A 24,353-nucleotide genomic window follows, 5' to 3' on the forward strand; every position below is an offset into this window, starting at 1 on the left:
GCGGTTATCCAACTCTCTCCAAACAGGAACCCACCAAACCAAATAAAATCATAATAGGGGGGGCAAAATCCTGTGAAATTCCCAGACACCTACAGTACCTGTCAAGTAACATCTCTTCGCTTCACATGCTTGGGGTAACATGTTCTGGCTGAGATCTCATCTGCATTCACCGCTTCATCTCCTGACTCCACTCAATCCTTGCTTCCGAGCAGACACTTTCCCTCAGAAACCAACTGACTGCCTCTCTGAGTTTACCTCAATGTCATCTTGTTGGTTTTCTCCTCTGAGCTGAGAAGGCTTCCTACACCTTTCAAACATAATGTCCCCCCAAGCCAGAAATTTGCAGGGGTGTTAAACAGTTGAGATACAATGTTCAATTTCGGTTTCATATCTATGGGCATTAAAACATTGATCTAGTGAAGAATCCATATATCATTCTCGTGTTGTCAGTTTAAAACATATGACATAACTGGTGTCTCTAACATTCAGCAGGTAGTGTAGGAAGAGACATTTCCACAGCATAACTCATTCTATATAGCAGTGAAATGTGTCACTGTCAGGGGATTTTGGGGTCTCTGGAGTCTGCATGTTCTACTCTCAGGTTCTGACGTTTTTCTCTGTGGATGTTAAAGCCTGTGGGACAGATGCTGACAACAGCTGACTTAACATCATGGCTCTGAACACTGCCATTACAGAGGAAACATAATTGGATTCACAAATCAAACATGGCTGCAGTTTTATGACGGTGTTCAGCTTTATGGGCAATATCACAGGGCTTGGTGTGGAGGCTGTCAGAAGTACTTTGAGGTGAGGGGCGGGTGTGAATTTGGGTGCTTTTCCAACTTAGAAGGGCGGTTAAGCTGAGGAGATGCGCTGGTTATGGGGGAAGCTCTCCGGGACTGTAAACGGTGCCACCTTTTAGTGGGGAGAGAGTGACCCGTGAACAACAGGATCATGTACTTGATATGGAGTCTGACAAGGCATGCGAGGTAGTCCCCTGCTCATGTAGTTCCCTCTTACAAGCTGGCACCCTGTAGTCAGAGTGAAGGTCAGAGTGTACGGCATGCCCTGGAAGAGAGGATCAGCTCGCATCTCTGTCCTGATCCTTTTACAAGACCCAAAGGGAAGGATGACCACAAACTTCTAACCTTTGTCTCTCCCCCCCCCGCCCTTTATAGCTCAATATTATTTACTATTTGGTGTCTTAAAAAGGTTGCTGGAGAGGAGGATGTGTGTGAGGGGTCAAAAGTCAAAGAACATTGCTGTGGTGTCAGTTTTCTCAGAGCAGCAGGAACCCCAGCATGACCCCCCCATGCTTTCCCTCCCCCTTCCCTCTCACCAGAACATTCTCTGTGCTGCTGACACAGGTCCAAGCAATAGTCAGCAAAGCGAAACGAAGCAAGGATTAATTGTTTTCAATAGGTACAGAGGGCACCACCAGCCACCATTTTATTCTGGGCACCAGTGAGCTCCCATATGCTGGTTGAAATATGTTCTGTTTCTCCTGCAGTGCTAGCTTTAGCGTATTAGCGAGCTTGTTGGCCCAGAGCCTCCGAGAGACAGAACTGGGCTCCAAGGGCACTATGTTGGTGTTCAGCTCAGCTCAGCCCAGCAGAACCGACACACAACCAGGACCAGTATCATTCCCTAAGCCTCGAGAAACATACTGGATACCTGTGTGAAGATCCACGTTTGATGTATTGATATGTTAAATAACAGCTCTTTCAGTCTGTCATCATTAAAACTATCAGACATACTCTTACACCTCTGTCTTTGGGATTGTCTCCAATGTTCAGCAGACTATTTGGAAGGTCAGTCTATGCATTAACCAGCCAACAATTACTATAGACCCTGTATGGCTATACAGACATTGAAAGTTAGAGATGGAGGTCTTAGACCTAGAAATAGTACCATACTGTGTTGTCTGTCGTGTCCTTCAACAAATATAGACTTGTGACGAATTGAAGATATATGGACTCAGTCCTATAAAACAAAGTGATGTATTTCATTTGAGCAGATTCCCGTTTATCATCTCAATAAATCTGTGTAACCCCTTTGTACTGTGGCCTACTGTCTATGCTGGGACAGAGATTTGTCCAACAGCTGAGTGATAAATCTCCTCTCTGAAGGCCACTGGAGCCTGTGACTGTTACTGGGCTGATGGATCAGTCCAGAAGGGATGATGGAGCAGTGCCCCGGCTGATGGAGGGAAGACCTAGGATGATGGAGGGATGACAGAGGGAACATCGCTAGACTGATGGACACTTGTTTCAAACTGTGACGCTACCCACCGGTTTAGGGGATTGGCGGCGTCACCGTGGGGGTGTGACCCCATATGCTGATAGGAACATGCTCAGAGCTGAAGGAAACTAAACAATCTCCACTCACCTACCCTCCAGTAGGATTTACACTGTGTACCGGAGTTGTGAGGGCGTGCCCTGTAATAACAGGGTCATACTATTTCAAACGTCACGCATGATAATCTCCTCATTCTTATCACACTGCATCACTGTTTAATAACGGCCACAGCACAGCACCAGATCAAATCTCCTTGCCAGAACAGAACTTGATATAACAATATGGATGAACAATACAGTGCCCTCCAAAAGTATTGGAACAGTGAGGCCAATTCCTTTATTTTTGCTGTAGACTGAAAACATTTGGGCTTGACATCAAACGATGAATGTGAAACCAGAGATCAACGTTTCAGCTTTTATTTCCAGGTATTTACATCAGGATCTGATGCACAAATTAGAAAATATCACCTTTTTGTTCGAACCCACCCATTTGTCACGTGAGCAAAAGTATTGGAACATATGACTGACAGGTGAGTTTTGTTGCCCAGGTGTGTCCTATTACATACATTATTCAATCAATAAATACCACTGAATGTCTACACTCAGGTTCAGATTGGGTAAGATAGGTTTTGTCTATGCAGACTGTATTCAGAGGTGAAAACAACATGAAAACCGGAGCGCTGTCTTTGGGTGAAAAACAAGCAATTGTGAGTCTTAGAGAAGATGGAAAATCAATCAGAGCCATTGCAGAAACATTGGCCATAGCCAGTACAACCATTTGGAATGTCCTGAAGAAGAAGAAAACTACTGGTGTACTAAGTAACAGACGTCGAACAGGTAGACCAAGGAAAACATCAGCAGTTGATGACAGAAACATTGTGAGAGCTGTAAAGAAAGACCCTAAAACAACTGTTAGTGAGATCAGCAACAACCTCCAGATGGCAGGAGTGAAGGTATCACTATCTACTGTTCGCAGAAGACTTCATGAACAAAAGTACAAGGGCTACACCAGAAGATGCAAACCACTCATTAGCAAGAAGAATAGGAAGGCCAGGCTGGAATTTGCCAAAAAGTACAGAGATGAACCTCAAAAATTCTGGGACAAAGTTTTATGGACTGATGAGACAAAGATTAACTTTTACCAAAGTGATGGAAAGGCTAAAGTTTGGAGAAAGAAAGGAACTGCTCATGATCCCAAACACACAAGCTCATCTGTGAAACACGGTGGAGGTAATGTCATGGCTTGGGCTTGCATGGCTTCTTCTAGGACGGGCTCATTAATCTTCATTGAGGATGTAACAAATGATGGCAGCAGCAAAATGAACTCGGAAGTCTACAGAAACATTTTGTCTGCCAATTTAAGGAAAGATGCAACCAAACTGATTGGCAGAGCCTTCATCATGCAGCAAGATAACGACCCAAAACACACTGCCAAAACAACAAAGGAGTTCATCAGGGGCAAGAAATGGAAGGTATTAGACTGGCCAAGTCAATCTCCAGACTTAAACCCTATAGAGCATGCATTTTACCTGCTTAAGAGGAGACTGAAGGGAGGAACCCCACAAAACAAACAACAACTGAAAGAGGCTGCAGTGAAAGCCTGGGAAAGCATCAAAAAGGAAGAATGCAAAAGTTTGGTGACGTCAATGGGTCACAGACTTGCTGCAGTTATTGAAAGCAAAGGATTTGCAACTAAATATTAAGTCTTATTCACTTAAATATGTTTTAAGTATATCTGTTCCAATACTTTTGCTCACATGACAAATGGGTGGATTCAAACAAAATGTGATATTTTCTTAGTTGTGCATCAGATCCTGATGTAAATACCTGGAAATAAAAGCTGAAACGTTGATCTCTGGTCTCACGTTCATTATTTGATGTCAAGCCCAAATGTTTTCAGTCTACAGCAAAAATAAAGGAATTCGCCTCACTGTTCCAATACTTTTGGAGGGCACTGTACATACATTATAATCGCTTTTTCAGCCTGATACCACTAAAGATTTGGGACTGTATGTGGACTCAATCCCAGCATAGATAAGTTACAATAAGTTAGTCTTCATTTCAACATGGGTAGGACTATAAGTTGTGCTCTACACAACTTCCTGAGTATAGTGTATTTCGTGCTGTCTTTGATGCTTCAGATATAATCAAGATCAATTATTGGTCAGTCTTTACGTTTACACAGTGTGATGTCGGGCCTATATAGCTAGCCTCATCAATGATATTGATGTCTGAAAGCTTTTTTGATACGTACCCAGTCTTTTCTTAGACTTCACTGTTAACACTGCTACCGATTAATAGTAAATAGAAACGCTTGATTCATAGTTGTGCACTCTAGCCAGAACATTTATGTCTATAGATGTCCAGTTATTTCTCTTACACATGCATGCATGCATGCACACACACACACACACACTTTCCTGCACGAAATGTGTTAGTTAAGGTGGTAGGGTGGGGTTTGCCGGCAGAGCAGAAGTTGGGGGGGGGGGGGGGGCTTTGCGGGTGGAGCGGGGATTTTTATGATTTTTATGCATAAAAATTACTATATTTTTGGGGACAACGTAGTTAAGGCGGCAGGCGTGTGTTGCATAGGCGGCCGCCTTAACTGAAAAGTGCTGCTGGAAACCCTGCTCTCTCTCACTCAATTCTCACCATCTCTCTTTCACTCACCCACTCACTGACCTACACACACACACCATACACACTGTCATATTAATGTTATTCTGAATGGATGATTTTCCATGTTGCTCACTCCCTAACCAGCGTCAGTAGTCAAACATTTATTTACAATTCAATTATCTCTCCACATAACTTCAAATCAACAATCACATTTCCAATATACATTATTAACTCAGGCTCTCTCACCCTACAAGTGTCCTGACGACCCACAGAGACGGGGTGTGTATGTGCAGCCCTGTATAATATGTCTGTGTTTGCTCATGGGTGTATGTGAGGACGACTGCCGTTCCACATCAATCACCTCCGCTGTGATCAAATGTTTGCTTGAGTCTGCTTTCAGGGATTAAAGTTTAATAGTCGGGTAGCGTTGGACCCCTGAAGATCTGCCTCTCCTCCTCTGCAGCCCTCAGCGGGGGGGTAGAGGGGGGGGGGTGGAGGGAGGGGGGGGGGCTACAGCTGGTTCTGCACTCCGTGTCTGTGCTCACAGTCAGACGCCCCCCAGCCTTCCTCCCTCCTACGAAGACACACTCTTCCCCCTCCCCATCCCACTCTTCCTCCACCATGTCCTCCCTCTGCCCAGATCTCTGGCCTTGTGATGGCTCACAGCCTCCTGCCTGTCTGACTGGTAGTGAGATGGAGACAGAGGGACAGATGGTGGAGAGAGCGAGAGAAAGGGAGAGAGAAAGATCCAGACAGACAGAGATACAATTAAAGCTCAGACATGGCAGCGCTGTCCTGTTCATGATCCATAAGACTGTGGTTCTCCTCTATTTAGTGTCTGCTGCTGTTGTACTTTAACAGTGGAGACCCAGTCTGGCTGTGTGTTCTTTTCTCTCTCCTCCCCCTGTTGTTTGTGTTTCTCTGCTCTAATCTTCCTGTAAGACCAGATCATTAAAGTCAGAGTGGCAGGGGAACCCTTGGTTGCTGTGTTAATAAAGCGGATTCAGCTTGTTTACCCAAATTTCCTTCTCATGCTGTTCTCTCTATTAGGATCTGGGCCAGAGAGTCTATGGTGTCAGGCGGTCATGGTGATCTTATGTTTTGGGCTGTGCCATTGGTCCAGAACTCCTCTCAGTGAAATATGAGGCTCTGGTCCAGTCTGTAAATTAACTGTAAAATTTCACAAAGAAGTAACTGCTAAACTGTATTTTACAGTATCCGAAGGAATGACAGTGCAGGACTGTATTGCTCTATATCTGTAGGGTGTGGGGAAAAATGGGCGATTCTGTCTGCTAGCGATTCAGATCGATGCAAAAATTCATGTTTGATTTTTTTTAAATGTTTTTTTATATACATCTCAGAAACAATCGTGAATCGATTTTTTATCAAATCGTGACCCCAAGAATCGAACTGTGAGGTACCAAAAGATTCCCACCCCTACGAAACGGAGTGATTAAATGTATGTGATCTGTTTTGTATGCATTGGAATGCAGAATCATATATGCTGAATGCTGAATCATATATTCACACGGTGTTTGGCAGGTGCATGGTTGAATGTGGATCTGCATTGATGTGAGCGGGCAGACATGTAGCCTGCAGGTAAACAGGCCAGTGTGAAGTTGTGAGGGCTTCTCAGGGCAGCACTTGTTCCAATGGGAGCTGGCTGTTCAAATACCCCCTGGAGCAAACCTGACAAAGGCTTTTATAGAGGGGAGCTGTCACTGTCAGGATCTCAGCCAGGCCCTCATTAGCCCACAACAGAGCAGAGACAGGGAGGTATGGAGGTACCACCCCTCTAACAGGTTTGGAGGAGAGAGAGGGATTGTTCTACTGCCAGTCATAGAGTAGGACAGGGGCAGGTAGAGAAGAGGGGGTTATAGGGAGATTGTAAATACAGCTGGAAGTCATTCTCTGGCTGTGTTTGGGGAGCCCATGATGTCAGCGTGACAAAAGACACGTTGTCTAATCTGGATTTGAAGGAGTAGCTTGAAGGTGCAAAGTTGCGTTTATATTTGAACAATTCTCTATCTTGCCCCTGGCTAAACTCCCCAAGAGTTGGTCCTCCTGTGTCTCTTTCTGACTCTTTCACTCTTGTGGCTCTGGAGAAGTTTAACAAGCAGAGAAAGTCATGTGATTGGATGGTAATCAGAGTTCCCCACCTCCATGTTGGCAGCTTAGCCAGAGCACCAGCTCTGCGGCAGCTCTCTCTCTTTAATTGGCCCAGACGTTTGCCTCTTGCATTTGTCAATCACATTGGTGGACTGCTTCTCGTCAGGGAACATGTTTCTCTGGTGCTTCTAGTGTTGGCTTGATGTGACTCATCAAGATGTTAGCAAGCTGGGAGAAAAAAAAGAGAGTGCACAGACCTGACAGGCCTCCGTGCCATCTCCTTATTTAGCAGTGTTTTTGTCACTATTAATTATCTTAGCTTGTGCCTCAGCACCACTTCTAAAAACAAGAGCCAGCACTAGATGCCAACTGCTTCTGTTCCTTTCTTTTTTCACGACAGCCTGAAGGGCCGAAGGCCTTATTGTCCATTGGGTTTACCCTCAAAATGAATAATCTCCATGAAAATCAGGTCACTGCACTTTGAGTTCCCTTTGAGAAGTTGGAATGCCAACCCTAAGCTATATTATGGATGAAGGCATTCTATCTCTTCAACCATTGTCATCCAAACACATCAAGGCTGAGACTATTTTGTTTTGTTTGATTGTCTGGAACATTTCATGTCAACCTCCAATCCGGTGACAGCATTATAAATGTTCCATTTCTTTAGCTTCAGCACTCGGGGTAGCTTTTAAAGAGATTTTGAGATGTTTGCCATTTCAAAACTCCTTCACTCAATCTGATGTAACAACCGTTTTTATTATCACATTTTCTATTCACCACCCATGTACTGTGTGACCTTGTGTCAGGGGTTCTATTTATCTTGCACCTTCCATTCTATTTCATCTACTCTATGAATCACAGTGTGCAAATGATTACCTCAACTTCAGAAAAGGATCTATTTTCCATTAACAGATATATCCGAGTCCGCAACCCCACAGCTGTGATGTAGGCTGTTAGGCCTTTCTCCTCCTCTCCTGGTTAAGACTCAGAGATCCTGGCTGTCTCAGAGGGCGCCCAACCCCGACTTAGATTTACAAAGATCATAAAGTGACACAAAGGGCCACAGTGAAGGGCTCTCTCATGAGTCAACGTTGGCATTTAGTTGCACTGACTGTCATAACTCCTGTCCAGCAAGGAATGAGCTACAATGCAGCTTCAGTAGCAGTCAACTGTCCCCCTCAGAAGGGTTCTCATGTCAGTTTCCACTGAGATTTAGTGAATAAGTGTACAGTAGTCAGTATTACTGCCATCACCCCAACCAATGCCAGATGGGATTCACATATCCCTGATGCGCTTTTCTTTCTTTTTTTTAACAGAATATAACCAAAGCTGCTTAAGCTTCCTTCTCTTTTTCTTTTTCTTTCTTGCTTCAAAAGGCTTCATTTAACATAATCTATGCAGAATATGAACTAAATAGCCTCTATATTTTTTCTGCATTCCAAGTGGGAGATGTTGTTGGAGATACTTTGACGTCAGCCATGAGTCAATGGTGGACTCTCTTTGTGTACTGTCTCCACTGGTGGGCATCAACTGTGTGGGTGACTGGCTTGTAATTCAGACAGGATTAGTACCCGCCTTTGGTCAAACACACAAAAATAGCCCAGGCCAGCTGTGGTGGGACGAGGGGACTACATGGGGACTTTGAGGTATTTAGGGGCTTGAGTGTTCCTGGCTCTCACTAGAGTCTTTTCCTCATTTTAAAACTCATCTTTAATCCCTTTACAATGCCTCCACAAATCATCAGTCCTCTGCTGGAGGCAGTTAGAGTCCATCTTTTGTGTATTCCTCTTGTCATAATCCTAATCTTCAATTCCAATGTTGCGTGTCTGCATGACTTTCTCGGTAAACAATGCTTAGAGGTCAGGCAGACTTTTGTTGTCCATTTGTCCTTCCTCTAATTACGCTTGACATGTATGTAGTCTAAAATAATCAGCAGGGGAAACGATTAGTGACCATCTGGTTGGAATTTGGAAATGTAGTATATCTGTGGTAAAGTGTTACTATTGTTGCTGCATGTGTAGGTCATGGAATAAATTCATGTGCAACAGTTGTTCATAGACCAGTGGGAGTTCTTAAACACCATTGCACATGTCGTTTAGATAATACCCCTTATAGCCTATGGGGATATTTTATCACAATAATAATAACATATGTAGTGTGACTCCAGGTTTAAATCTGAGGTCTTAGTCTTATGCATTTTGTTATCTTTTATGTATGTGTCCAATAATAAGTCTTTGACATCAGAACAGCAATGAATGTGTTTTGCAGGGATCTCTATTATGTGGCAGAATAGAGTCTGCAGGCCTGGTTGCCTCTCCCAGAGCTTCTAAATTGTGATCTATGAACAGGCTAATTGTCCTTGTCCTTTATTGCCATTATGGCCTCCGTGACCTGGCCATTTCCTGTCTGGAAAGGTTGTTTCCCATCCCGGTTCAATAGTTCCCATCGCCACAACTCATAAAGCAGAGGATTGAAGCTGGTGGGAAAATGTAATGTTTCCACCGTGTTATTTGTTTTAATTCTTTCCCCCTCTTTAACCAGATGCCCAAGCAGAAACATGGGAAGGTCCAACAGCTGGGAATGCATAACGGACTCCACTGGAGCCCCACAGATGGTTATTAGACCTCACAATCCTTCCATGCTGAGTTTGTGGCACACTAGTCCTCTACTGGGTCAGAACCAGAGAAGGAAGAGGTGGACTGAGGGAGCAGAGAGAGCCCCAGTCTCCACAGGAGGACTGGGACTGCTCAAGTCCAGAGAGCTGTGTGTTTGTGACAAGCTTTCACTAGAGCGCTACAAGGTGGTGCTTTATACACCTAATGTAGACCAGGGACGATTCCAAAGATTATATCTGCTGTCAGAACAGACTTGTAACATCTATTCTCCCTGAAGGATGGAATGATGGGAGTTCTTGCTATTGGAATGTAATTTTCTAATGTTGGAGTGATAGAACTTCACCCAGAATAAAGATTAGCAGTCTTCTTCAGTGCTATTCTATGCCTGGGAGTTATACTTTTATGTTTTCAACATATGACTCTCTTCTCTGACTGTAGAGGAATTGTCACAAAGACACAATAAAGGGACTAACTCAGGGTCCCCTTAGTTACGCTCTTGGAATAATGTTGCTGCATTTCTCAGTGAAAACACAGGGCAAATGAAGAAATCAGATACATTTACTCAGTGTATCGAGTGTACACTTGACTCCAACCTACCATGCCCTCCAGCCTCCAAGCCAAATGAAGTGAAGATGAGATGCTGCTCTGAGCTGTCTTGGTCTACTTGAAACACATTATTTATTTATGCCTTGGATATCGCCTTGGCAGGCTTAGAAATACTCTTTACTTCAATTCATCCGTTGTCCTTTGAGGATTATTTTTGTTTGTTGTAGCCCAGGCCGAATAATGTAATGTAATGCCAAAAACCTCTTTGTCACAAACACCAACCTATTTTCACTCCAGTACTTGAACAAGGGATGGTTCAGACAGGCTTGGTACAAAAAAAGCCACAGAACAACACGATAAAAGCTAACGTAGAATAATACTTGGTCAACCACTCTCTTTCAGATGTAAATAATTTAAAGATGTAAGGCTAGGGCGAGAGAGGTCTACCATACACACTTTAATAACAACAGGTGATGTTGTCTGTTGCTACTAAATAGACATCCCAGTGCATTCACACTTTTGCTGAATATGAGACTAAATATTGTTTGCACTTAATGTGAATTTCTCTACCGTCTAAGAAATGGCTGTCTGTTCCCTTGGGACAAAATGAGATGCCTGAGTGGGTCAGATGTTTAGGAATAGTTCAGAGGCATGAGATGAGACAGAAGTCAGCATCAGCCTCCACAGTAGGACCTGACTCCCAGACTGGAGAACTCACACTCATGGAGAATGACAAGCAGGCAACTGGCTACTCGTCTCCCCTGGTTTATACAGTAACTGTATCCTGAAATACCTTCAAAGCAGAAAGCTTCTCCTTTTGAAAGAAAGCTTTTGGAGATAAACCAGAAGGCCTTCCCTGACGCAATCTCTCTGTAGAGCTGATTCATTTGGGGACGATTCAATCGCAGACTCATCCTCACCATGGGTACAGAATATACCTGGAGACACTACTCAAATTACTCGTAAGATGCTGGGTGATAGAAATGGGTGCCAAAAACACAGATAATGACTTGGGTATTATACAGGGTATTGTACACAGATAATGACTTGGGTATTATACAGGGTATTATACACAAATAATGACTTGGGTATTATACAGGGAAACAACAAAGGAAATCTCCCTCAAAATAGTTAATAATTATGAGGTATTAATTGACCCTCAGGGGAACACTATTCTTTGTCAAATCTTCTAGCAGAATTGGTATTGGACCTCCATTGAAGGGAGAGTTTGTGTTCTGTTTTTGACTGTTCTACTGTGTGTATGAAAGGCGTTGAAGTCGTGAACGTACTGTGGTTAAGCCAGGTCAAACCAGTGAATAGCTGAGGGAGCCCATTTGATTTGATGTGATTGCATTTATTGTTCCTTAAATCCTGCCCATCTCATCTCAGTCTAATGCAACGTTTTCAGACAATATGCAATTAATATCCTGTCGGGGTTTGTGGGTTGTCTTATTAACTATATTGTTATCCTGGAACTGAACCCTTCCCGCTTGCCTTCCTGATTTGTCGTGAGGTAATTGAACTGTTATGCATTCCTATGTAGACTATGGACAATGTTCTCATGCAGTCGCATGCTTACCTATCCTTAGAGAGATAAACACTCACACAGTAAGAATGACTGGAAAGTCCCAGTTCCAGCCCAGTTCAATTAAACAGTTTATTTGCTCTCCCACCCATCCATCTTCCATCCCATTTAGTTCAGATGCAGATTACGTGGAGAAGAGCTGTTTTATTCCAGTTATAAATAATTGTTTGCCATGGCTACATAGAAACAATTGTGGTTTAAGAGAGAATCTAGGTTGCACATTACATAAAGCATGACAACAAGCATAAGACAAATCAATGGAGTAAACAGACCATGAAATCTCTGGATAAAACGAAACAGCATATCCCTTTATGAACTAAACATGTTCAGGCAAACTAATGAGGCAGAACATTTTAGATGCTGTAAAATGAGAGAAGTGTTGAAAAAAAAGTCAAGTCGGATGAAAAACGGAGATCTCATGAGATAGAATTACATATGAGAGGGTCTGGGTAACACTAGTATTTGGTGCCATCTAAGCGTTACTTTATACCATCATGAAAGTTGAATCTCCTAACACAGTTTAATCCTCTCTTGGGTTACATTTTTGTAGCACACAAGAAAGAAATGTGTGGAGACGGTGTAAAACAATAACATGTCCAATAGATAGATGAGAATTCAATGCTTTTACAATGTCACAGCCCTCTTAAAGCAGTCAGTGTCTGTAGGAACTTGTCTGGTAATGCACTGCTTAATGCAATCCCAGTAATGATGTTGCTCCTGTATGCTTCTCCATTGTTATTGACTTGACTGCTTGCCAGGGCACCTGTTCACCACTCTCTCCATTACAGGAAAACCTACAATGTGATAACAATGAATGGGAGCAAAGCAAATAATAGAGTAGCATTAGTTTGAGAGCTGTGTTTACCTCTGGACCTGTATAAAGAGAGAGAGGGAGAGGGAGAGGGAGAGGGAGAGGGACAGGGACAGGGACAGGGACAGGGACAGGGACAGGGACAGGAACTGGAAGACAGCAGGGGGGAGAGAGAGAGATGGAGTGTTTGAATGGCAGACGGTGTGAGTTGGTGATGTATGTCTGTCGTCCTAAAAGGTCCACTGTGTGTCTGAGGCAGTGTCCAGTAGCGCTGTCTAAATCAGGAGGCATTTCCTGACCCAGCACTGCGCCGGACGATCCCAGCACCCACCTTTCCCTTCCATGCTGTCTGTCACAGGGTGAGCGCTGCATGCTGTCTGTCACAGGGGCTGCATGCCTCAATCCCCCCAGCTGTTATTCCAGACTGCTCATCGTAAATGACAGCAGCGTCTGGCTCTGGGAGCGGGTCAGCCCCTGAAGACACACACTTCTCTGCTCACCTTCCCTCCTTCCCCTCTCAAATTAGTCCAGAGCTGTTTTAGATGGTTGAACCGAGGCCAGCAAAACCGGAGCAGACCTGTGGAGCCGGAGAAGTGCTTCAGGCCTGAGTAGAGAATGGGCCGTCGGTGAGACATGAAACCTGTGCATCACCCAGTCTGTCGTGTCTGAGACCCATCACAACCAGCTGGGCTGTGAAGGTTCTGACTCCTCTGTCCTCTTCTGGAGCCTCTCCCATCAGCCTGACCACCGGAACCAAAGAGGCACTTTGACATCAGCTGGAAACCATCTGAAACAGCCGCCAAATGGCTTCATCGACAATTAACTGGACGTGGTAGCCTTGTCACAGTCATATCCATAGGAACATCTGTCAGCTGGCATAACCCTGACATTCCATGCTGTATAATGATGCAGAACATGTCCTCAAGGTCTCCTTGCATCAGGACGTAATGAATACATGTACTGATATCATGATGAGATAGCTGCTACCACATTCTATCTGGACAGGGTTTACTGTTCAGGGGAAAGGTGACAGACCGTGGTTTAGAGGTCCAGGGGGAGAATCAGCAGTTGAAATGTTTTCCTCCTCCAGACTTTATCGTCCTCTGCGCAGTGTAATTGGAGAGATTAGGTTAAGGTTATGCAAGTTACACCCATGGGGTAACACACAAAACTGTGTAAACGCACACACAGGCATTGGTGTCCATAGGAGTTAACGTGACCTTATTAGCAGCAACGTTATCTATGAACACTTTCAAACTCACTCAGTCTAAGTTCTCGGGGAAATGTGGGCCTTTGACAGTAGAAAGCTGATTAGACTGCAAACCAAAGATCCATTAGTTTAGTTTAATGGAATAGAGATGAGTGGATGGGAGATTTAAATAAATTAACCTTCACTGGATCCCCAGAGGCATGTAGGAACGACAGAGGTGGCTGATGAAGATTTCTACCCTTGTCACTGATATAATGAAGACTGATGACATTATTGTAAGCAGTTTGTTGTCGTTTAACCCTTGACTCCGACCTGAACAGATTTGCTGGGTCGCATAGCTGGAATGAAAGAGCAGGGACATGCTGCATGGACAGGGTTTCATGTTCAGCAACCGGCAGAAGTATTTATCTTCTGACTTTCTCTCCTGTCAGCTTAGCAAGAGGATCCGGCGGTGAGCCCCTGCCTGCTTGTGTGCTTGTCTAATCGCTGGTCGCTGCACAGTCGTTCTTCGCGGCTTCCTTTCAGTCTTCACTCCATTCTTGTGTATTCTTATCTTCTGTTCTGCTCGTGTGTGTACTGGCTTAGATGTCTTCGTACAGTACCTGAGTATTGGAGCTGAGCTCTGTCACATCATCTCCAGGGAACTGCAAGATGATATAGCTTGGAGGCCTGATTGGAATAGTGTGTGGTCTACCTGGTCTCTGCGTGTCTGCGTGCGTTCCTCACCTAACTCCAACCGCAAAGAAACATTTTCCCCCACACCAACTGCATTCTGGACAGCCGTCCCTCTCAAAGCGCTGCTGGAAAGCTTTAAAGCTGCTATTGGCCTCTTTAAAAAAAGAAAATAGTACAAAACAAATCTGTGATAGACTGTGTATGTGTAAGCAGATCGAGGAGTTTTTTTGTGTTTGCTCAAAGCCTATTTTCACACAAAAGGTGTCAGCTTGATACATCAACATGGCTGTCTGAGGAGATGTGGGGGTGTCTGCTGCTGCCATGCAAGTGTCCATGTGTCTGGGAGAGATCCAGAGGAGGGACATGAGAGATGGATTGTGTGGATCGCTCTTTCTCTATCAGTTCCCTGCTTAGCTGTAGAAGGTGGGCATGACAATTGGTCCTGTAGAACCCTTCAGTCTCTCAGCTCCTCAGCAGATCCCTTTGAAGTGTTAAAATTGAACAATGACAGCAGCCAGAGCCATCGCCAACGAATACCTGTCACCACTGGTTACAGTGAGACCCCGTACACCAATACTCTGCATGGCCTTTCCTCTCTCAGCTCGCCACAGTCACAGTCTTTTAACAGCGCTTCATACTCTAATTCAGAGGGTTTAGCCAATCTCCCTCCATTGATATTTGTCGCCACGGCATTCTGCAGGATGAGAGCCATTTTAGATGTCTGAAAGAGAAGGACAGTAAGAGATAGAAGAGGAGATGGAGGAATGCGATGAAGACTAAAGAAAAACCAGCCCAAATAAGTCTTCAACCCCATTGTTCCACTCAGTGATTCTGTGTCTGTCTGTGTTCATTAGTGAGCTGGAATGAAGAACCAGAGAAATCACCTTGAGGCCAAAATTGCGGCCTGTCTGTTCTCCAACTTCTAATATATCACTAACTTATCTCATCTGTTGAAGGACTTTTAATGCTTCTGTCTCAAAGGGCACCAATTATGGAAGTCTATGTAGAGCAGGGAACTTTTCTTTTGAAACTTTATAAACTCAGTCAGACCACAGTCAGGTCATGTTTAGTAAGTTTCTGGTTGGTCAGTCGAGTCTTTGCCCCTAGCAACACTCTTCCTCTTTTGAATGGTATGTTGGTTCCAAGACTGGACATGGGGCCTTTCATGTCCTCAACACTGGCAGGTGTTGTGGAAGCAAACTGAGGAGCTATTGATGCATGTTCTCTTTCAGGTCCACCTTGGTCCTCACACTCGATAAAGAACCTGCTGTGCTGGGATTGGCCAATTAAAGCCTTTTCCATCTCTAACACTTTGTGTTTGTCCACCTGAAACTAAAAAGCTTGATTGATATATCCGGGGGGGGGGGGGGGGGGGGGGGGGGGGTTCATGCTTCACCTGACTGAGGGTCTTTGATGGGGCTCAGAACCCACAAACAAGCCCTCAGAGGCCTTTTTCCTTCCACGTCGGTGTTTGGTTTTGATCAACATTCTCCTTCTCTCACATCCAGTTACTTTCTCCTTCTACACTAATTGAAAAGCTCAGGTCATCATGTCCTTACGAAAGTTCTCCAGCAGACTAGCATGCTTGTGCTGCCGTGCTAAGCTGGAGCTGTCAGCCACCTTGTTTACCCATCTGCTCAGAGCATCCATCACTCCACATAGTCAGCATGGTGTTCTAATGTCCAGGGCCCTGGACCCCACTAATGTGCTAGATCTCCTCAGGCTGCTGGACAGACTATGAATAGAGCTTTCCCCCTCCATTGTCTGCCTGATCTCTGCTGGCTCTCATCTCCTGCTCAGTCTTGTAGGCCTTGTGACTGGATTTCATCAGCACCCTCCTGGCATTAGCATAGCTGCTGGCAGTGCTGGTGTTATAGGGAACATAGCTAGAACATAGCTGTGGAGGCTAATTTAGGACCAGGCCACCTGACGAGCCAACTGTCAACACAAAGGCCACGACCAGAGTCAGGTGTCCTGACCTTGACCAATCACAGCCAACCTCGTGCTGTTTATTTCTCAGTGTGGTGGAGAGCAAATGTACTGTGGGCCTCTGGGGTTTAGAATGACCCCTGGCCCATGTCACTAATGACTTCTGGGTATAGAATGTGACCCTTATTGACCGTTTCCATCTCTGGCAGGAAGCTGTTGTTGTCAAGGCAGGAAGCAGGCGATTCAGGTGATACATCGTCACACCACACCATCAGAGAGGTCAGAGGGTTGCATAACTTCATTCTGCTGATAACCACAAAGGCATGACTCCCTGTGGAGCAATTCCACAGACAAACAACTTCAAATAATGTAATAAAATCAGCAGAAAGAAGAGATCACCTTCTGTCCTCCAATGGATCATAGCAGTACACATTAACCAGCCTTTTCACAGCATCAGTAAGCACCAGAGCAGTAACTATGACACTGGGGTCTCAGCAAGGCCAGGTATTCAGATATTATTCAGAGTTGTTTAGACTGGGGACAGCACTCCAGAGCCAGTGTGATGCTGTGTGTGAAGAGCCTCTGCTCTACATCTCCTAATAGGACAACAAATCAGTCTGCTCTCTGGCCTCCTCTGATTATCTCTGGCTCTGGAGGGTTTTCTTTCTCCAGCATTAATTCAATAGAAAAGGCCAGTAGGTCAATACCTTTACCAAGGGAGGATGCAGCTTTTCTAAGAAAAGGAAAGCTTTGACACCTGGCATTGTTAGTTGTACTCAGCAGCTACGCTTAAACCATGAATAACTCAAAGGAAACTTATGCTTTTTTTTTTTTACAGACCTTCTTATGGTTATCTGTTGTGTCTTTTTTTCGATAGGTTTTCTCTCTATAAAGGACATGATTGTGTCTTAAATAGGCCTAACTGATGTCAGTGCTGGCATATGGTTATTGAATGGAGATGAAGTATGTGCTATTGGGCTGTGTAGGCAGGTTAAAGGACAGCGTCTAGAGACAGACCTGACCTCCTGAGTCTGAGGGAGGAATCTTCTCCAGTCACACACTAGGTGGAAGTGCTGTGTCGACTCTTTGCTGGGTAATAAGACAAGTCCACGGAGATGAGTGTGCATCAGGGAGGCCCACAGGTCTTCGGGGACAGACGGCTTTGACTTTGTAATGGAGCGGAAAAGTCAAAGACAAGCAAATCCAATTCATGAGGTCAGTGATGTGTTCTGGTTGTGTGTCATCCTCCCCTCGCAGACAGATGGAACACTCTCTAATCGACATTTTCACTTGTTCTTCTTGTTCTGGCAAGATTAACTCACGGTCATACCACCTAGAAACTCACAGACACTGACACACACTCACCCTACATAATTTGTAAATATCAACTGGAAATGCAGTGACCTGGCGGGCTTAAGAGGGATTCAGGTTATTTCATAAAAAGTAGGTGTGTGGCTGAACATAAGTGTTCAGGGCACGGGATCCATATTGTTTACATGGCAGAGAGGGAGAGAAGGAGGGGAGTGTACCTGTATGAAAGAACCAGTGTGGTCTGACCTGTGGCCTGTCGCCTAGATTTGACATTCCTCTCAGGAAAATACCATGCAGCCCCCACTCTTAGACACACACACACACACACACACACACACACACACACACACACACACACTGGGCTCACAGCCTCTGACTCAATCAATGCTATTGAGTGAAGTCATTATTCAGTTTTCTCGTTGATCCGTGTTCGCTGTGATATCATGAGCTCTCATTGCTCCCGCTCCTCCCTTCCTGGTCACATGTTGATCGTCGACCATTCATTTCCCTCTTTACTGACGTCAAGCGTTTCAGTTCAAATGCACCCTCGTCTTCCTCACTCCCTCCGTTGGTCAGGGGAGGGATGTTTCCCCCTCTCCTCCTGGTGGCTGTGAGCTGTGGCTGGGTCCAGATGTGAAAGCTCAAACAGACCATCCATCAGGCTGCAGACACATGATGACCACAGAGAGATGAGAGAGGCAGAGGCAGTGAGCCAGCAAAGACACACTGGCTCTGGACCACGCACACACACACACACATATGCTGTAATCTGGAGAAAAAAATGCATTCTCTTTAGTAGGCAGAATATCCCGGATTCACCTGAATATGACCAGGGAATTGAAAGGAATGAGTCCTGCTTAGACACATGTGCAGACTTTCATCTGGCAAGAAATAGCAGGGAGAAAGGGCAGTCCCATTACATGGTTGGTGATGGGCAGAGCAAAAGATTAGCGAAGAGAGAGGGTGAAGAGAGAGAGCAAGGGTGCGTGTGTGTGTGTGTGTGTGTGTGGAGCTGCTTTAGTTTAAAGAGTGGTAAGGCTACTAGCTGTAAGGAGTAGAGAAGAGGCAAATCATGAGACAATTCTGCACTTTTCCTGCTACAGTTTATGGTGTGTTTGTTGTTTACCTCTCGCCTCTCTTCAAGTGGAAAGCCCTGATGACTGAGGACAAGATGCTTCCTATTGTGATGGAAATGTGGCCGCAACAACAGAATAGAGAAATAATATAGGCAGGGGCATTTGTGCATGGCTACACACACACAAACAAACACACGCATGCAATCCCAGGTGAACTAAAATTACTCTTAGTGCCTGTTTTGATTGCAATGTGTCTTCACTGCAAAACAGACATGCATACAGATATTCCATCTCCATCCTCTTAGTTGTTTTTTCCCTGTGGAGTAACAAAAGCCAACACAAACACCTGGATATCAGATTAATCATTGACGAGAAAAGGTTTTGCCTTATAAACCCTGTTTTGAATAAGAATGACATTGCAACTATTTTATACCATAAATTATTGATACATTAGATTCAGAACATAAACCGCCCAAAAATGTTTATACTCTCCCAGAAATGTAGGTCAATATCCACATTATCATTGTTTCCATATTTCATGAAAACCACTTACCTTATTGCTTTACCCTCTCTCACTGGAACAAGAACTGTAGAATCAAAAATATATTTCAGCTTGAGGCTGTTCAAAATGAGACAGAATTTAGATAAACTGCTAATGGAAGTTAAGCATATCATAATAGAAGATCATTATCTATAGTGTGATCTGAGTTCTTGATAGCGTTATATTTGTGTGTATAGTCCTTGGTTTGTTCTTCATTAGTTAGTGCTTTTTCAGACCCAGGTCTGTGTTTGATGGACTCTGAACAAACTGAAACTGAACCATAGAGGTTATGTTTTTCCTTTCAAAAGATTAAACCCAAGGTTGCGTTTTTATTAGCTTGACGTTGTCATGCTCATAATTCTAGTCAGAATATGAGTCTGAGAACTCACCCTTGGGTTGTGAGTATGGGGCGTGTTTCAACCAAACTCGTAAAACTAATGCCTTTTCGCTCAATTGGATAGACCTACAACCAATCAGAGCAACGTAATATGTTGTTTGTTGAAAACGAATTCAACCCAAGCGCTCTTTGGTGACGTGGTTGATGACGTTACTGTCCATCATCCGTCCATCATCGTATAAAGCCCACCCTGAGAATTTGATTGGTCCGAACAGCTCCTGTTCGGACATAGTTTTTCCCAAACCGAGGTTCCCGGACCCAACTTCGAGACCCAACTTCCCAGGACTTTGTATGCAAATGCTGCAGCTGATAGAATGGCTCCACTGTGTCTAACAGCACGTTTGTTGTGTTGTGTCTCTCAGGGCTGAACACGCTGCCCTTCGACCCCTCGATCAACAACGAGCCCCTGCAGTTCAGCAGCTCCAACGGCCCGCTGATGTCCGACTGTCCTCTGGAGAATGGAGCGGAGAACAGCAAGAAGAGGAAGAGGCCCAGCCTGCCCCCAGGTACCGCAGGAACGCTCTAGACTCTCAAGTACTGACAGGAATTCTGATTGCACAGTACATCCAACTCTGCAGATGCTGCCTTTGTTTTTATGACGGCTTTTTACATTTACATATGTGCTTTATATGAATTTCTATATATATATAAATAAAAAAAAGTTTAATTCCAGAAACTGGTAGTAATACTCGAGCTTGTATTCAAATAAGCACTCCCCTCCCTTAGGTTCATGGGTAACTTTGAAGGTAGAGAGGGTGTTTGTTGTTTTTCATTAGCTTCCTGCATCTTAAGGGACTTGCATCCCTGGACGCGGGGTCTTGTCAGTGAAAGGCTCAGGAATCTGCTCAACTGTGATTGCTGCAGTCACACCCAAGTCTGGCTGTTTCCATGCCAACAGCACCTGCCAATCAAAAGTCTTAAATGCCTTCAGCTTCCTCCACAGAAATGACCTTTCGCACAAGGAGTGATGTGCTGGAGGTGTGTGTGTGTGCTCGAGTGTACGTGTTGCCGTCACTAAATGAGGCCCAATTGTATTCAGTGAGAGTGTGCCTTCTAATTAGAGAAAGAGCCTCTAATGAATTGCATTATGAGGAGCTGAGTGAATAGGCCCTCAAGGCAGAGAGGTGTTGCTCTCTGTTCTCTGCTGTCTTGGTGACTGTAATTGGTCTGGATTAATTGTTAGTTTAATGGGCCATATTCTATATTGCATTCATTGTTCAGTACTGTAGCCCTATATTAAACACAGTTTTCGCATAGAGCGAGCATGGTGTGTCAGTTGTAAATCCTTAACATCTGGTTGGTTCTGATTGATGGACATTCTCCCAACCCATTACTGGAGCCTTCCGGATGATGGGCGGCACTGTCGATGTTCAATGAGGTTGCAGTGTGTGTGTATGTGTCTGTTTGTGTTCATGTGTGCTCTCTTCTGATATATAAACCCATCATCTATCTTAAGATCAAAGTGTTGAAACACACATCTAATCTGACCGACTGGTGGGGAGAATTAATCTTGTGAAAGCATCTCGAGAGCGACGGAGAAGGACTGCATTCTGATCATGTCCAGCGGAGCCCCCTTAGATCAAAGCGCTCCACCTGCCCCGCTTTTCCAGTAATGACCAAGTTGTTGTGCAATCAGTCATTTGGCAACAGCTTCTCTAATCGTGTTCTGCTTACCTGCTGCTTTGAAGCCACACAACGGTGGCCTTCAGACTAGCGCTGTGTCACCAGAGGAGGTTCCAGGGAGCGGGGAGGATTGTGGCGCGTCGGAGGGCCTCCGTGCTGTGTTCACCTCTTACCAGAGGAGAGGATCATGATGAGGGCAGCAGAGTGACAGAGATGCTTCCCCTCAGCCCTCCACCCCCCCTCCTGCAGCAGTAAGCAGCCTCATGATGGAACAACGGCTAAATGATGACAATCTGCTGCATCTGGAGCAGAGCACGTTTAGCTCCTTTAATGTTCTCTGGTGTCTCTGGTGAAGTCCTCCCGCCCTCTGAGGAGGCCAGACCGAGCCAGGACTAATTAGCAGCCATGTGGATTTACCCTCGTTAAACAACCCTAATGGATAGATTCATCTCATTAGGGCTTGGCACTCCGTTAGTTAACGAGAGCTAGAGAGACACATATACACACACCCTGACACTCATTCTTCTAGTTGTTATTTGTGCACGCTTGTTTGTGTGAGCATGTGTCTATGTGTCTGAGTTTAGGCTGTACAGTTATCCTCAATTTGACCGCATCACACACCCAGGGCAGTGAACACGGGTCCATCTGTTCAAACCAGCACTTGCCAGGGAGTTTTATCCAGAGTGAACCTGGATCCTTACTGGATCTTACTGGCTCTGGCTGGAAGACATCCTCCACTAAGCAGAGCCTCGGGGCTCCTTGCTGTATGGCTGTTCCAGCCACCTGCAGGCCAGGCAGACAGACAGGCAGACAGGGTGTTCCAGCTGAGGTCAGAGCCCTCAGACAGCTGCTGACAGGCTGCTGCTGTCTTGTTTCATACCGAGAGAGGGATCCCTCCACCTGGATCGATATCCTGCCTGCGGAACGGCAAGACGCTCAGTGTTTCTGGGTCGACACATACAGAAACTGGCTTTCAGTTTGTGAAAGAGCCTTCGTCGAGCCTGTTGATATGCAGTACGTGCTTCAGAGAAGAGATGATTAATACACAGCACACCCATTGTCACTTTTAATAATTACAGCCTGGTTGATTTGTCATAGATATACATATGTTGCCTTGAGGCTTTGATGAACGCATTTCAAGCGCCCACTGTTAACCAATTGGTTGCCATGACGACGATAATAACCTTTGAGATTTGAAGCTGCCGTATTCCCTAAACCATACATCCAGTTTATTTCTGCTTTGGACTTCACCCAATAGCATTTGCAGTGAGCTCTGTAAAATTACAGAAAGTCTATATTTCATATGCATGAAACTTGGTTGGTTCTAGTCTTTATGAATAGCGATGAAATTGCAACCCTCGCTCTCCAGTCCAGGCTCATGTACCATATCTGTTAGCGAGTGCTAGCTGAAGAGCGGTAACATCTTGCTGACTCCCATGGTGAGGAGTGTGTGCTTTAGATTACTTCTGGAAAGGCAAGTGATATGCTGCAGGGCTGTTCTCTCTTCCTGGACATGAAACAATAGGTGTGTGTGTGTGTGTGTGTTAGTTAGTGTGTGTGTGTGTGTGTGTGTGTGTGTGTGTGTGTGTGCGTGTGTGTGTGTGTGTGTGTGTGTGTGGTGTACTGTGGAGTGAGACACGCAGGGGACTGGGGCTGTGTGGGTGGAAGACGCAGGCCGCGTAGGCTTACAGCTACTTTCTGTCTGTATCGCTTCATGTGTGACTAGAAGCACCTGTGTGGGTTTGTGACAGAGATATGATGACGCATCTGCATGGCTGCGGTGTTTCGTGGGGGACAGGCGACTGTGTAGGTTAGAATCAGGCATGTCTGCAGGTTCACTGCAGGTTCACTGCAGGTTCTCTCTCTCTCTCTCTCTCTTTCTCTCTCTCTACTGTACTCTCCAAACGATTCCAACGATTGGATTTCGTCCTTGGTGCCTTGAGGAGCAGAAAAGCTTACTCTCAAGCACTGTGTAGGTCTAAGTGTCATGCTTTCACACCTAGCCTACCATGTGTCTCCTTGATTTGGAGGTCCTGGATTCTGCTCAGGTGTTGGCATGGGTGGCGCAGTTTAAAAGTAAGCAAAGTAACGGGCTACTCAACCTGTCAGAGCTAAGCTGTGTCTGAAATACACAGAGATATATGGCTGTGTCTGTGTTGCCCAGAGAACTGTGGCTGTGTGGAGAATGTCCTCGTGGCTCTCTGTAAAGCCAGGCTGTAAGCTCATCTCTCAGTGGCTCAGATCTACGGCTGCATGTGATTGTCTCTGTGACAGAGGAGGCAGGAGGTGACAGACAGGGTTACCACTGACACTGACTGATTTGACAAGGTAGAGTTACAATGTTAAGGCTATGCATTAGCATAGACTCATGCACAGGAGGATGCCGTTCTGGTCTCTTGGCTGAATTGGTCTTTGCGTGAACGTTTCTTTTTCTTCTTGGCTGACAGCTTTCTTTTTTATTATTTGGTGATTGACTTTATTGGCAATTCCTGTTTGATGAAGTGTTGTGTTGGCATAACTCGGGGTGCAGTGATTCTGAGTGAACTGCATGGGTGTATTTGTGTGTGTGTGTCTGTGTGTGTGTGAGTGTGAGTGTGTGTGTGTGTATGACACGATGACAGAGCTGGGTGATTGAATCTGCATAACAGGCTTTGAAGAGCCCTCTCCTGATGTATTCCCCAGGGAGTCCAAGGCTTCAGTCAGACCTGAACGTGTCTTTCTCTCTCCAACTAACTCTTTCTCTCTCTCTCTCTCTCTCTCTCTCTCTCTCTCTTTCTCTCTCTCTCTCTCTCTCACTCCAACCTAACTCTTTCTCTCTTTCTCTCTTTTTCTCTCGCTCTCGCTCTCTATCTCTCTCTCTCGTTCTCTCTCGCTCTTTCTCGGCTTCTATGATGGAGCACATGCCGAGTACGCATGTTGATACACAAACACGAGTGTGTGTCGGTGTATGAACTCAATTGAACACAGCCTATGGTTTTAGTCCAGTCAGGCGTGAGAGAACATATGAGA

At 45.0% G+C, this 24,353-nt stretch overlaps 1 protein-coding gene across 2 annotated transcripts in view; it reads left to right on the forward strand.

Moving 5' to 3' along the window:
• Window positions 1–24,353, forward strand: part of LOC124474117 (ecto-NOX disulfide-thiol exchanger 2-like) — a 101,976-nt gene that overhangs the window by 33,575 nt on the left and 44,048 nt on the right. For both annotated transcript variants that reach the window (XM_047030050.1, XM_047030129.1), the window contains exon 3: window positions 20,084–20,227. In XM_047030050.1, coding sequence (XP_046886006.1) covers window positions 20,084–20,227 — 144 coding nt within the window. The remainder of the gene's footprint in view (window positions 1–20,083; window positions 20,228–24,353) is intronic.

The sequence above is a fragment of the Hypomesus transpacificus genome, chromosome 1, assembly GCF_021917145.1.
Source record: "Hypomesus transpacificus isolate Combined female chromosome 1, fHypTra1, whole genome shotgun sequence".
Classification (NCBI taxonomy): domain Eukaryota; kingdom Metazoa; phylum Chordata; class Actinopteri; order Osmeriformes; family Osmeridae; genus Hypomesus; species Hypomesus transpacificus.